Source organism: Bos taurus, chromosome 5 (assembly GCF_002263795.3).
Source record: "Bos taurus isolate L1 Dominette 01449 registration number 42190680 breed Hereford chromosome 5, ARS-UCD2.0, whole genome shotgun sequence".
In the NCBI taxonomy this organism is placed as follows: domain Eukaryota; kingdom Metazoa; phylum Chordata; class Mammalia; order Artiodactyla; family Bovidae; genus Bos; species Bos taurus.
In genome coordinates, this window is record NC_037332.1 from 76,349,386 (window position 1) to 76,364,570 (window position 15,185).

The 15,185-nt window shown below is 36.9% G+C and overlaps 1 protein-coding gene across 1 annotated transcript in view; it reads left to right on the plus strand.

Moving 5' to 3' along the window:
• Nucleotides 1-15,185, plus strand: part of SYT10 (synaptotagmin 10) — a 115,848-nt gene that overhangs the window by 47,493 nt on the left and 53,170 nt on the right. Inside the window, exon 3 of the mRNA NM_001192912.1 lies at nucleotides 8,031-8,598. Coding sequence (NP_001179841.1) covers nucleotides 8,031-8,598 — 568 coding nt within the window. The remainder of the gene's footprint in view (nucleotides 1-8,030; nucleotides 8,599-15,185) is intronic.

Consider the following 15,185-nt stretch of genomic DNA (forward strand, 5'->3'; position numbering starts at 1 on the left):
GCTTTTATATTGCTTCATTCTTTTAATATAAAATATTATGTTTTCAGAACTTTATTTGTAGATAAAAAACTACCAAGAAAAATTTCCCAACCTAATTACTTCATATGCATTCCTTTAAATATATGATACATCAAAAGCAATTGCTTATCATCTCTTGTTTTGATTTATAAACATTTTTTAACATGATAAAAGGTCAGGGACAAGTATTTTCTGAATACCATAATTCATCTTATTAATTTCTATTAAAGAACAAATTTCCTTGAACAGAATAAAGATAAGTTACTCAAGTTAATTTTAACCATTATATCACATAATTGAAAGAAAAACAGTTTTTCTCTCCAAACAGCTTTTATTATTATTGGATTGTTAGTCATATAGCTAAAGTTTTCAGGGAAAATTTTAACTTATTTATTCAACAATATTTACAGAGCAGGGCTTCCCTAATGGCTCAGGGGTAAAGAATCCACCTTCCAATGCTGGAGACTTGAGTTTGATCCCTTGGTCAGGAACATACTGTGGAATAGGAAATGGCAACCCACTCCAGTCTTCTTGCATTCTTGCCTGGAAACTCCCATGGACAGAGGAGCCTGTTGGCTACAGTCCATGGGGTTGCAAAAGAATCAGACATGACTTAGCAACTAAACAACACCAACAACGGTATGTGCATCTCTGTGTATGTGTGTGTATTCAGTTCCGTTCAGTTGCTCACTTGTGTCCGATTCTGTGACCCCATGGACTGCAGCACTCCAGACTTCCTGGTCTATCACCAACTCCCAGACCTCACTCAAACACATGTCCATCGAGTCGGTGATGCCATGCAACCATCTCATCCTCTGTCATCCCCTTCTCCTCCTGCCCTCAATCTTTCCCAGCATCAGGATCTTTTCCAAAGAGTCAATTCTTCACATAAGATGGCCAAAGTATTGGAGTTTCAGCTTCAGCATCAGTCCTTCCAATAAATATTCAGGACTTATTTCCTTTAGGCTTGACTGTTTGGATCTCCATGCAGTCCAAGGGACTCTCAAGAGTCTTCTCCAACACCACAGTTCAAAAGCATCAATTCTTCGGCGCTCAGTTTTCTTTATAGTCCAATTCTCACATCCATACATGACTACTGGAAAAACCATAGCTTTGACTATATGGACCTTTGTCAGCAAAGTAATGTCTGCATTTTTAAATATACTATCCAGGCTGGTTGTAGCTTTTCTTCTGAAGAGCAACTGTCTTTTAATCTCATGGCTGCAGTCACCATTTGCAGTTATTTTGGAGCCAAAGAAAATAAAGTCTGACACTGTTTCCATTGTTTTCCCATCTTTGCCATGAAGTGATGGGACCAGATGTCATGATCTTAGTTCTCTGAATGTTGAGTTTTAAGTCAACTTTTTCACTCTCCTCTTTCGCTTTCATCAAGAAGCTCTTTAGTTCTTCACTTTCTGCCATAAGGGTGGTGTCATCTGTGTATCTGAGGTTATTGATATTTCTCCCAGAAATCTTGATTCCAGCTTGTGCTTCATCCAGTCTGGCATTTTGCATGATGCACTCTGCATATAAGTTAAATAATGAGGGTGACAATATGCAACTTTGATGTACTCCTTTCCCTATTTGGAACCAGTCTGTTGCTCCATGTCTGATTCCAAATGTTGCTTCTTGACCTGCATGCAGATTTCTCAGGAGGGCAGTAAGGTGGCCTGCTATTCCCATCACTTGAAGAATCTTCCACAGTTTGTTGTGATCCAGAGGAACCAGAGATCAAATTGCCAACATCCACTGGATCATGGAAAAAGCAAGAGAGTTCCAGAAAAACATCTGTTTCTGCTTTATTGACTAAGCCAAAGCCTTTGACTGTGTGGATCACAATAAACTGTGGAAAATTCTGAAAGAGATGGGATTACCAGACCATCTGACCTGTGTCCTGAGAAATCTGTATGCAGGTCAGGAAACAACAGTTAGAACTGGACATGGAACAACAGACTGGTTCCAAATCGGGAAAGGAGTAGGTCAAGTCTGTATATTGTCACCCTGCTTATTTAATTTATATGCAGAGTACATAATGAGAAATGCTGGGCTTTAGGAAGCACAAACTGGAATCAAGATTGCTGGGAAAAATATCAATAACCTCAGATATGCAGATGACACCACCCTCATGGCAGAAAGAGAAAAACTAAAGAACCTCTTGATGAAAGTGAAAGAGGAGAGTGAAAAAGTTGGCTTAAAGCTCAAAATTCAGAAAACTAACATCATGACATCCAGTCCCATCACTTCATGGCAAGTAGATAGGGAAACAGTGGAAACAGTGACTGGCTTTATTTTTTCTGGGCTCCAGAATCACTGCAGATGGTGATTGCAGCCATGAAATTAAAAGACACTTACTCCTTGGAAGGAAAGTTATGACCAACCTAGATAGCATATTGAAAAACAGAGATATTACTTTGCCAACAAAGGTCCATCTATTCAAGGCTATGGTTTTTCCAGTGGTCGTGTATGGATGTCAGAGTTGGACTATAAAGAAAGCTGAACACTGAAGAATTGATGCTTTTGAACTGTGGTGTTGGAGAAGACTATTGAGAGTCCCTTGGACTGCAAGGAGATCCAACCAGTCCATTCTGAAGGAGATCAGTCCTGGGTGTTCATTGGAAAGACTGATGTTGAAGCTGAAACTCCAATACTTTGGCCACTTGGTGTGAAAAGCTGACTCACTAGAAAAGACCCTGATGCTGGGAAGGGTTGAGGGCAGGAGGAGAAGGGGACAACAGAGGATGAGATGGTTGGTTAGCATCACTGACTCAATGGACATGGGTTTGGGTGGACTCCTGGAGTTGGTGATGGACAGGGAGGCCTGGCGTGCTGCAGCTCATGGGGTCGCAAAGGGTCGGACAATACTGAGTGACTTAACTGAACTGAGTCTTCAACAGTATGTAAACTGAGAAGTTCCACATGCTCAAGGTGGATTTAGAAAAGGCAAAGGGACCAAAGATCAAATTGCCAACATCCACTGGATCATAGAAAAAGCAAGCAAATTCCAGGAAAACATCTACTTCTCCTTCACTGACTACAATAAAGCCTTTCACTGTGTGGATCACAACAGACTGTGGAAAATTCTTAAAGAAATGAGAATAAAAGACCACTTACCTACCTCCTGAGCAACTTGTATGCAGGCCAGGAAGCAACAGTTAGAACCAGACTTGGTACAATGGACTGGTTGACAATTGTGACAGGAGTGCATCAAGGTTGTATATTGTCACCCTACTTATTTAACGGATACACAGAGTACCTGATGTGAAATGCCAGGCTGGAATTAGGGTTTTTGGGAGAAATATCAATAACCTCAGATATGTAGATGACACCACCATAATGGCAGAAAGCTAAATGGAACTAAAGGGCCTCAATGAAAGTGAAAGAGGAGAGCAAAAATGCTGACTTAAAACTTAAAACATTTAGAAAACTAAGATCATGGCATCTAGTCCCATCACTTCATGGCAAATAAATGGGCAAAACATGGAAACAGTGACATACTTTATTTTCTTGGGCTCCAAAATCTCTGCGGATAGTGACTTCAGTAATAAAATTCAAAGATGTTTGCTCCTTGGAAGAAAAGCTATGACAAACCTAGACAGCATATTATCATGTAAGAAACGAGTTGCCAGTCCAGGTTTGATACACGATACTGGATGCTTGGGGCTAGTGCACTGGGACGACCCAGAGGGATGGTATGGGGAGGGAGGAGGGAGGAGGGTTCAGGATGGGGAACACATGTATGCCTGTGGCATATTCATTTTGATATTTGGCAAAACTAATACAATTATGTAAAGTTTAAAAATAAAATAAAATTAAAAAAAAAAAAAAAAAAAGCAGAGACATCTCTTTGCTGACAAAGTCCCAATTGTCAAAGCTATGGTTTTTCTAATAGTCATGTACAGGTATGAAAGTTGGACCAAAAAAGGCTGAGCACTGAAGAATTAATGCTTTCAAATTGTGGTGCTGGAGAAGATTCTTGAGTTCCTTGAATAGCAAGGAGATCAAACCAGTCAATCCTAAAGGAAATCAACTCAGAATATTTCCTTGGAGGACTGATGCTGAAGCTGCAGCTCCAACACTTCAGCCACCTGAATCAAAGACCTGATTCACTGGAAAAGACTCTGATGGTGGGAAATATTGACAGCAGGAGGATATGGAGGTGACAGAGAATGAGATAGTTAGATGGCATCATCAACTCAATGGACATGAATTTGAGCAAGCTCCAGGTGTTGGTGATGGACAGGGAAGCCTGGTGTGCTACAGTCCATGGGGTCACAAAAAGTTGGACACGACTGAGTGACTGAACTGAAAGTACTCACAATAAGTGTTAATGGGAATATGATCTGGTTTTTTTTTTAATATAAATTTATTTTATTTTTTATTTTTAATTTAAATTTATTTATTTTAATTGGAGGCTAATTACTTTACAATGTTGTGGATATGATCTGTTGACTTGAACTTTTTAGAGCCTGGAGTGGTGTATTCAGGGGGATTGATGTGAAAGTGGTAATAGAAGACAAGAAAGAAGGGTGGTGTGCAGTTATGTTGTGTCTTCTATGGCTGCTGCACCAGCCAGGAGAGAATAAACAGGTCTGAAGTTCCTAGACTCCTCACATTTTCTTCCAGTCTCTTAGCTCTCACCTTGCTTACTGTGGTTTCAGCGAACAGTGTGCACAGTGAGATACAGCAAGACAACTGGCGCTGTGAGCAGGATGAAGAACAATACATTGTAAGAGACATGGGTTTGATACCTGGGTCGGGATTCCCTGGAGAGGAAATGGCAACCTACACCAGTATCCTTGCCTGGAGAACCCCATGGACAGAGGATCCTGGTGGGTGACAGCCCATAGGTTCTCAAAGAACCGGACATGACTGAAGCAACTGAGCAGCAGCATGGCAGCATGGATGAAGAAAATAAAGCTCAAAATGTGAAGTGACTTGTCCAAAGTTGCTCACTTCATAGGAAGGCTGGGACCAAACTACTGTCTGATTTCAAGTGCAGCATTTTAAAAATCTCATCCCAGTGTAATCCTATTCAAGTGCTTTTGCTTGGATAGTGGGAAATATTGGCATGGTTTCCAGTGTGATTCCAGGACTCTACTCACATGTCACCCAAAGAGATTCTGTCCATTTGTATTCAACTTCTGGTCTCTGATTTTGTTTGAAAGAAAAGAACTGTTGGTAAAATAATATTTTAAAATTGCTGTATTAATACATTTGTTCCTGTGACATTATGTAATATTGACTATAATTAGTAGCTACCCTCGGATGTTCCAGGTAAGGTGGATAGAACTTTTCCTTCTCCATCAGGAGGAGTATATATGTGGTGTCTTCCTAGGTTTGAAGGTTAAGAGTGGGGTCTGTAGCAGTCTAATGGCCTGTACTTTAATTGGTTGGATATTTGTGTGAGACTAAATAGCCACTTACCACTGTCATTCCAAAGGAGAAAAAAAAAATGCAATAAGGTAAAGAAGATCTGTGTTGTCATGACAGTACTTTAACATTGTAATAATTAAAGCTTCTCCTAGCTGACTAGCTAAACTCTGACTTAGAACAGGCACTATTTACTCTATAATTAGGGTACTGGCTTACTAGAATGAAAATCTTACTACTTTTTGATTCTTGTTAGAAGGGGCTTACAGCTGCACAGTTATAGTCAGTGACATAAGAAATAAATTACTGATTTTTTAGGGGGAGGATAGACGGAGAAGGCAATGGCATCCCACTCCAGTACTCTTGTCTGGAAAATCCCATGGATGGAGGAGCCTGGAAGGCTACAGTCCATGGGGTCGCTGAGGGTCGGACATGACTGAGCGACTTCACTTTTACTTTTCACTTTCATGCATTGGAGAAGGAAATGGCAACCCACTCCAGTGTTATTGCCTGGAGAATCCCAGGGACAGGGGAGCCTGGTGGGCTGCCGTCTATGGTGTTGCACAGAGTCAGACATGACTGAAGTGACTTAGCAGCAGCAGGGGGAGGACAGAAGATTAAATTTTATTGAAAAGCATAGGGAGGTGAAATCATGGGTCAACCAATAAGAAAAAAATTTTTGTGGGGTTTTTTGCTTGCAAAAAAAAATTAAATTGCTGCATAAGTGAAAGTGAGTTTGGCAGAAACATTAGATTGTTTAGTTAAGTATTCCAAGTCTCTTAAGAATGTTGAATGTATAAAGTGGGATATACTAGATCTATTTAATAATTCACAGCAATATATACTACTTGTATTCCTTTTAAAATTCTTATTATTTCCTGATGATTTGTGACCCTAATTTAAGCCCCTGATCTTATATATCAGGAATAGAGTCAAGATTAAAATGCATTTTATAGCGTATTCAACATGTTAAAATGGGATCAGTCTGAGGAAGCAGATCACTTCAAGCTTGAAGTCAGTCAGTAAAGACTTTTATATTTATACTCAAATACTGAAACTAAAATATTGAATTATTTTAGTTTTGAATTCAGTATAGTTTAATTAGGAGCAAATTCCCTCATCTGAGATAAAGTAGTCCTAGTTTGTTTTTGTATAGAAATATTTTTTAAATTATGATCAACTGGAAAAAGATATAATGACATGAGTAAAGGATTTTGATATAAGCGCTGGAGAGCTATTGAGTGTAAGAGAGAGCTGAAAGAAGGAAAGCCAAACTGAAGGCTACTGTAGAAAGCAAAGTATGAGGTGATGAGAATCTGGACTGAATAGCAATGGAAATGAAGCAGAATGGGCAATTATATGAGCTGTCTCAAAGCAGCAGATCAACAGGACTTAGAAAGTTGAGCAAAGCCCATGAATTAAAGAAAAGATGACTCAAAGCATACTGCAGGATTCCAAGCATAAGTGATTGAGAAAACTGTTAGACCTGTTATAAGAGATTATAGAAGAGATAACAGATTTGAAAGCAAAATAGAGAAAATAATGAATTTGCTTGACTTTGGGGCAAAATTAGGACATTTGTTTAGAAATCCCTCTTGAAGACAAAGAGACATGGAACTAAATTTTTGTCTATATGAGATATATCTATATCTCAGGAAACTCTGGGAATCATCAGATTTAAGATAGTAATTATAGCTCAGGAACTGATTATTAGTCTAGTGCAGTGACTGAAAAAAGAACAGAAAACCTGGAACTAGACCTTAAGGAAATACATAAGTTGACATGGCTCATGCTAGAAATCATGCAGAAAGTATAAAAGAATCAGATCTTAATGCAAGTCACAGTTAGGTGACGATTAGTAAGCTGATTATATATATATATATATATATATATATATATATATGTATATATATATAATGTTTTGGAAATGTTGATGAGATAAACAGTAACTGAGTATATGAAATTCAGTTTGAATTTTAAGAACTATTATTTAACCCCAAATTCTAAAATTCTGCAATCTTTCAATCCTTAAGAGTTTCTGAAGCCACTCTATGTTGAAAAAAGTAAAATGTCCTCATTTTGGCTGTCATAATTATATATATTTTGAAAAGTAAAAATTAATTTGGTTAAATATTAGAAATAACACAGTGTAAGAGCATGTGGACGTATGTCTTTAATATTGACACTAAAATGGAAATTCATAGGACCAAAATATCTAGATGAAAAGAAACCAGTCATCTGAATGATTTGTTTGCATAATGTTTAAATCTTGATGCATGCAGGTAATTGATAACATTTATAACATTTTGTGTAATATTGAACTTTTTTGGTAATCCTCTTTCTTTGTAATTGTGCTTATGATGGTAAGTAAAAATACCAAGAACTTGTAAATTGTGCATTTGTGTGTTTTAGGTGTTTCTATAATTTTAGGAGATTTTTTCTTTGAATACTTCATCCCTGGTTTTTCAAAAGTACTGTGTGTATATGTGTGTGTGTGTGTGTGTCCATCTGTTTATTGCTGTCGATAGATTACTTCATTATCATGGGTGTGAGGAAGAGTTTTTATGCCACTTTATGTAACATTATTATCAAAACAATCTGCTTAAATGATTTTTTGTGTGTATATATATATATGTATACAGACACAATTCCTTCAGAAGACACCTACCAAGGCAAATGCAGGTTTCCAGTGTTGATTTTGGCATGGGCACAGAACCCATTTTACAAAGAGGAGAAACAACAACCAGCATTGGGAGAATAAAACCAGAGCTCTACAAACAGAAATCAGTGGACTCTGAGGACAACAGGAAAGAAGATGTCAAAACCTGTGGAAAGCTTAATTTCACCCTCCAGTATGACTATGAAAATGAACTTCTAGTGGTGAAAATTATCAAAGCCTTAGATCTCCCTGCTAAAGACTTCATCGGAACTTCTGATCCTTATGTGAAGATGTATCTTCTTCCAGATAGGAAAAAGAAATTTCAGACTCGTGTGCACAGAAAGACTTTAAATCCTCTGTTTGATGAAACTTTTCAGTTTCCTGTAGCATATGATCAACTAAGCAACAGAAAATTACATTTCAGTGTGTATGATTTTGACAGATTTTCTAGACATGACATGATTGGGGAAGTGATTTTTGATAATTTGTTTGAAGCCTCTGATCTCTCCAGAGAAGCCACAGTATGGAAAGATATTCATTGTGCTACCACAGTAAGTTATAATAACACCAATGTATTCCTTTTATTTGACCTGCAGTGATATATAAAACTAATTTTTACCCAGATTAGTTTAAAAATTTAGGGAAATTTTATCCTAAATACCTGCAGTGTATGAATTACGTATGTACATACATAATTCAGGCACTTAACACTAGGTAATATTAGTTACTGTGTACATAAAAAATCTTTTCTTTTAATGTCTAACCTTTGTTTCTACACTTCTTGTTTTGAGGAAGTTCATTACTTCACCATACTGGACAGTTCTTATAATTTGCCAAAAGTAGTAGGCCTTTCACTTGTAAAATATTTATCTTTAACTTATTCTCTACAGTCAATTTCCAAATAGTTATTATTGATTTTAATTTTTTAAGACTATTTCATTCCTCAGATTTAACCTAAAATGTACTTTGATGCCATTTGGAAAGGCCTTGATTGAGCTTAAAGCAGCCCACTCCTTCAGAAGCTTTTGTGGAATTTGTAAAATTATACCATTTGAAATGGCAAATAATGAGGAAAGTGATTGTTTACATTCAGTTCAGTTCAGTTCAGTCACTCACTTGTGTCTGACTCTTTGCAACCCCATGGACTGCAGCACCCCAGGCCTCCCTGTCCATCACCAAATCCCGGAGATTACCCAAATTCATGTCCATTGAGTTGGTGATGCCATCCAACCATCTCATCCTCTGTTGTTCCCTTCTCCTCCTGCCCTCAATCTTTCCCAGCATCAGGGTCTTCTCAAATGAGTCAGCTCTTTGCATCTGGTGGCCAAAGTATTGGAGTTTCAGCTTCAACATCAGTCCTTCCAATGAACACCCAGGACTGATCTCCTTTAGGATGGACTGGTTGGATGTCCTTGCAGTCCAAGGGACTCTCAAGAGTTTTCTCCAACACCACAGTTCAAAAGCATCAATTCTTTGGTGCTCAGCTTTCTTCACAGTCCAACTCTCACATCCATACACGACCACTGGAAAAACCATAGCCTTGACTAGATGGACCTTTGCTGACAAAGTAATGTCTCTGTTTTTTAATATGCTGTCTAGGTTGTCATAACTTTCCTTCCAAGGAGTAAGTGTCTTTTAATTTAATGGCAGAAATCACCATCTGCAGTGATTTGGGAGCCCAAAATAATAAAGTCAGCCACTGTTTCCACTGTTTCCCCATCTATTTGCCATGAGGTGATGGGACTGAATGCCATGATCTTAGTTTTCTGAATGTTGAGTTTTTTTTTTTTTTAGGAACAAAATTTTATTTAAAATAGCATAAAAATACATAATATTAAATTTTACTAAAGACATGTACACTGAAAACTATAAGATATTTCTAACAGGAATTAAGATCTAAATAAATGAAAAGCCATTCTATTTCATAAATTAGAAAGTTTAATATTTTAACATGACAATTTACAAGTTAGATGCAATCCTTATGAAAATCCAAATGAAAGACAAGCTAATCCTAAAGTTCATATGTAATTGCAAGGAATCCTGAATAGCTATCAGTTCAGTTCAGTTCAGTCACTCAGTCATGTCCAACTCTTTGCGACCCCATGAATTGCAGCACGCCAGGCCTCCCTGTCCATCACCATCTCCCGGAGTTCACTCAGACTCATGTCCATTGAGTCAGTGATGCCATCCAGCCATCTCATCCTCTGTTGTCCCCTTCTCTTCCTGCCCACAATCCCTCCCAGCATCAGAGTCTTTTCCAATGAGTCAACTCTTCACATGAGGTGGCCAAAGTACTGGAGTTTCAGGAGATCCAACCAATCCATTCTAAAGGAGATTTCTTTGGAAGGAATGATGCTAAAGCTGAATGTTGAGCTTTAAGTAAACTTTTTCACTCTCCTCTTTCACTTTCATCAAGAGGCTTTTTAGTTCTTCTTCACTTTCTGCCATAAGGGTGGTGTCATCTGCTTATCTGAGGTTATTGATATTTCTTCTGGCAATCTTGATTCCAGCTTGTGCTTCATCCAGCCTAGCATTTCTCATTATGTATTCTGCATATAAGTTAAATAAGCAGGGTGACAATATACAGCCTTGATGTACTCCTTTTCCTATTTGGAACCAGTCTGTTGTTCCACGTCCAACTGTTGCTTCCTGACCTGCATACAGATTTCTTGGAGGCAGGTCAGGTGGTCTGGTATTCCCATCTCTTTCAGAATTTTCCACAGTTTATTGGGATCCACACAGTCAAAGGCTTTGGCATAGTCAGTAAAACAGAAATGTTTTTCTGGAACTCTCTTGCTTTTCCATGATCCAGTGGATGTTGGCAATTTGATCTCTGGTTTCTCTGCCTTTTCTAAAACCAGCTTGAACATCTGGAAGTTCACAGTTCATGTATTGTCGAAGCTTGGCTTGAAAAATTTTGAGCATTATTTTACTAGTATGTGAGATGAGTGCAATTGTATGGTAGTTTGTGTGTTCTTTGGCATTGCCTTTCTTAGGGATTGGAATGAAAACTGACCTTTTCCATTCCTGTGGTCACTGCTGAGTTTTCCAAATTTGTTGGCATATTGAGTGAGCACTTTCACAGCATCATCTTTTAGGATTTGAAATAACTAAACTGGAATTGTTTACATTAGAACTTGTCTTTTTCATTGTAAAATGATTTTTATGATTATAAAATAATTTAATATAAAAATTTGAAAAATAGAATAAAAATATGCAATTAAATAGCCTATAATGCCATGAATTAATATGTAAAAACTTGGCATATTGCTATTTGTTTTTCTATAAATGTTTGTAAGTAATTAAAGTCAATATAAGTTTAAACTTTTCCATGCTTTTTTTCAGATGATGTTTGTTTTAGTACATGATGTTCAAGATATGATCCATTTTCCCCAGTGAGTCTTTTATTGTTGAACATTTAAATTAGGCATAAATTTGTTTATACTAAAAATTGTTGCATTCTTTTTACAGAAATTTCTTTTATATTCAAGAATATTTGTCCAGAATAGAACTGGAGAACCAGAATTAGTGAACTGGTCTCCTAGGAGGTTAGATTGCTAATTTTTTTCATTTATTATTAAATGAAGGTATTTAGTTTTTTACTGCCAGGCTGTCTTTATGTATTTAACATCTTTTATAAAAGTTTTACCACAAATTATAAACTTAAAAAGTTGAAGTTTTAGACAGAGACAGAAGTTATTTAAAAAATAAGAAAACTGTTAAATTTGAAATAGCTCCTTTTGTAGCACACTAGTATTTGAGGTCAACACATTTCCATTATAAATTATACAGATAAATTAAATAAAATTTTATATTGTCAGTTTATTGCATTACGTCATCAAAACATTTTAGCTTTTGGGTTTTTATTTCATCGTCTCCACTGTGATTCTCTATTAAGGAACAAACTAGATTATATTTCAAAGGAACATTGGAACTTTTTGATTTCATATAATTTTTTACCTTATTACTTATATTCCTACAGGAATAACAATGGTGAAGAGGGAGTTTTTACTGTTTTAAACATATGACATATTCTAGAATTATAAAATGCAGATAACAATTAATTGCTGGGTTATTTCTCTTGATTCTCCAATCTTATTCCTTCTTTTATTTATTCAGCAACTATTTGCTGATTACCTACTCTGTGTTTGACATACTCTGAGTACTAGGAATGTGAAAAATGTTACCATAAAAAATTGTTTGACATACATTCTGTTCATATATTTGGGATCAGAGGTAGGTAACTCCTAAATGAAGTATAAAAATTAGCATAATTTTATAGGTGACTGATAGTGGATTTTCTTTTTAACATTTATATGTTATTTATATGTTCCATAATTGGTCCTTAAAAACATAGTAAGAATTCCTCATGGAAGCTTCAATTTTTGACTGTTTATAGAACATAAACTGTTTTTTGGTGAACATAAATGAACTCCTCAGTTTTATTTTTACTTCTCCCATATGATTCAGGTATTACTTTTTTATTTCTCTTGTAAAACCTACCACAAATATAGTGTCTTAACACAAATTTATCACGTCATACTTCTGTAGGTTAGAAGTCCAACATAGGTCTTATTGGACTGATCAAGGTGTTGGCAGGACTCTGCTCCTTTCTAGAGGCTCTAGGGGTGATGCATTTCTTGCCTTTTCCAGATTTTAGCAGTCACAGGAATTCCTTTGTGTTGATTGAGCCCATGTGAGCAATCAAGGATAAGCTTCCCATCCCAAGGTTTATAATCTTAATCATATCTGCAAAGTCCTTTTTTGCCATGTAGGTAGCATACTCAGGTCTTGTAATTAGGATGCAGCCATCTTTAAGGATGCCTTTATTTTGTCTGCCATGGCTATAGATATTTTCGTTTCAGTATTCTGGATATAAAAGGAAGTATGAGAATAATAATGTGTATTATTAAATTATTCTAGTCAAATGACGTTTCCCTTTAACTGGAACACCGAGCCATGCACTGTTCTAGATACTACTTATGACTTTTTTGTTGTGAAGATAGTGATGAAACTCAAGTTTCTTGAATACGGAACCAAAGTTCTCAGTATGCACTAGTATCATCTTTTAGGTTAATGTAGTATTTAATTAAAAATTCTCTTCAGCTTTTGAGAAATTATTAAGCATTTTTATATCCTCAGATTAATAAAAATGAAAAAAAGAACGAATTGAAATTTGCTTAAGAAATTGTCTTTTCCTACTCACACATCTTTAATTTTAAAAAATTCACACAGAAACTATAGAGTTTTCTAGAAAGAAGGAGAAAGGAATGAAATAGTAATGTAGTCATATGCCCTCACTAAACACTTGTTGAATAATTAACTTAGCATATTTTCATATAAGGTCAGTAAAAGAATGTATGTTAGTACAAACCTCCCAGAGGGGGAAAAACAATGCGATGAAGTACTTTATTGATATGTTTGGTTATATTTGTTGCCATTAACTACTTTCTGTAGACAAAAAAATTTAAAAATTATTGAGTGTGTAGCACAAATTCATATGTGAAATAAGCCAGAAATATTAATATTTTAAATTTATTGTTCATCCTATCAGGTTGAAAAAAGAGACACATATCAGGTATAAATGTATTACTAATTATTTCTATACAAGTAGGATTAACATTTTTATCAGGAATTAGCAGGTTTTTAAAATTTAAATTGCTTTATTTTAATTGGAGGAAAATTACTTTACAACATTGTATTGGTTTTGCCATACATCAACACGAATCTGCCACGAGTGTACATGTGTTCCCCATCCTGAACCCCTCCCTCCTCCCTCCCCATACCATCCCTCTGGGTCATCCCAGTGCACCAGCCCCAAGCATCCTGTATCATGCATTGAACCTGGACTGGCGATTCGTTTCTTATATGATATTATACATATTTCAATGCCATTCTCCCAAATCATCCCACCCTCGCCCTCTCCCACAAAGTCCAAAAGACTGTTTTATACATCTATGTCTCTTTTGCTCTCTCACATAGAGGGTTATCGTTACCATCTTTCTAAATTCCGTATGTATGTGTTAGTATACTGTATTGGTGTTTTTCTTTCTGACTTATTTCACTCTGTATAATAGGCTCCAGTTTCATCCACCTCATTAGAACTGATTCAAATGTATTCTTTTTAATGGCTGAGTAATACTCCATTGTGTATATGTACCACAGCTTTCTTATCCATTCATCTGCTGGTGGATATCTAGGTTGCTTCCATGTCCTGGCTATTATAAACAGTGCTGCAATGAACACTGGGGTACACGTGTCTCTTTCAATTCTGGTTTCCTTGGTGTGTAGGGTTTTTTTTTAAATTTCAGGTTGAATGACTAAGAAAACAGTAAAGTTGTATCTTTATTTTGTGCAAAAAATTAGTTATCACTTTAGAGCTCGTCTCATTGCATGTTAAAAATATGGTAAGCCAATTAGCACTTCACCTAACACAGAAATATCTCCAATGTAGGAAAAAAATCACATTGAAGGACAGTGTATATACTATACCTCTACTTCTAAAATGGGAAAGAAAAATATATATTCGCATTGAGTTATATATGCAATAAAGGTCTTTATAAGGAGACATAAAATTTTAGTACTAGCAGGAGGAGAAGGGGACGACAGAGGATGAGATGGCTGGATGGCATCACTGACTTGATGGACGTGAGTCTGAGTGAACTCCGGGAATTGGTGATGGACAGGGAGGCCTGGCGTGCTGCGATTCATGGGGTCGAAAGAGTCAGACACGACTGAGCAACTGATCTGATCTGATTGCATGTGTCCTTCATAGCTCAACTGATGAAGAATCTGCCTGTAATGCAGGAGGCCCTAGTTGGATTCCTGGGTCAGGAAGATCCCCTGGAGAAGGGACAGGTTACCCACTCCCGTATGCTTGGGCTTCCCCGGTGGCTCAGACAGCAGAGAATGCAGTGCGGAAGATCTGGGTTCAATCCCCAGGTTGGGAAGATCCTCTGGAGGAGTGCATGATAACCCACTCCAGTATTCTTTCCTGGAGAATCTTATGGACAGAGGATCCTGGTGGGCTATAGTCCATAAGGTCGCAAAGAGTCAGAAACAACTGAATCAACTTAACATGCATGCAGGCAATGTGCTTAGCTGCCCAGTCGTGTTGGACTCTTTGTGACCCGGTGGA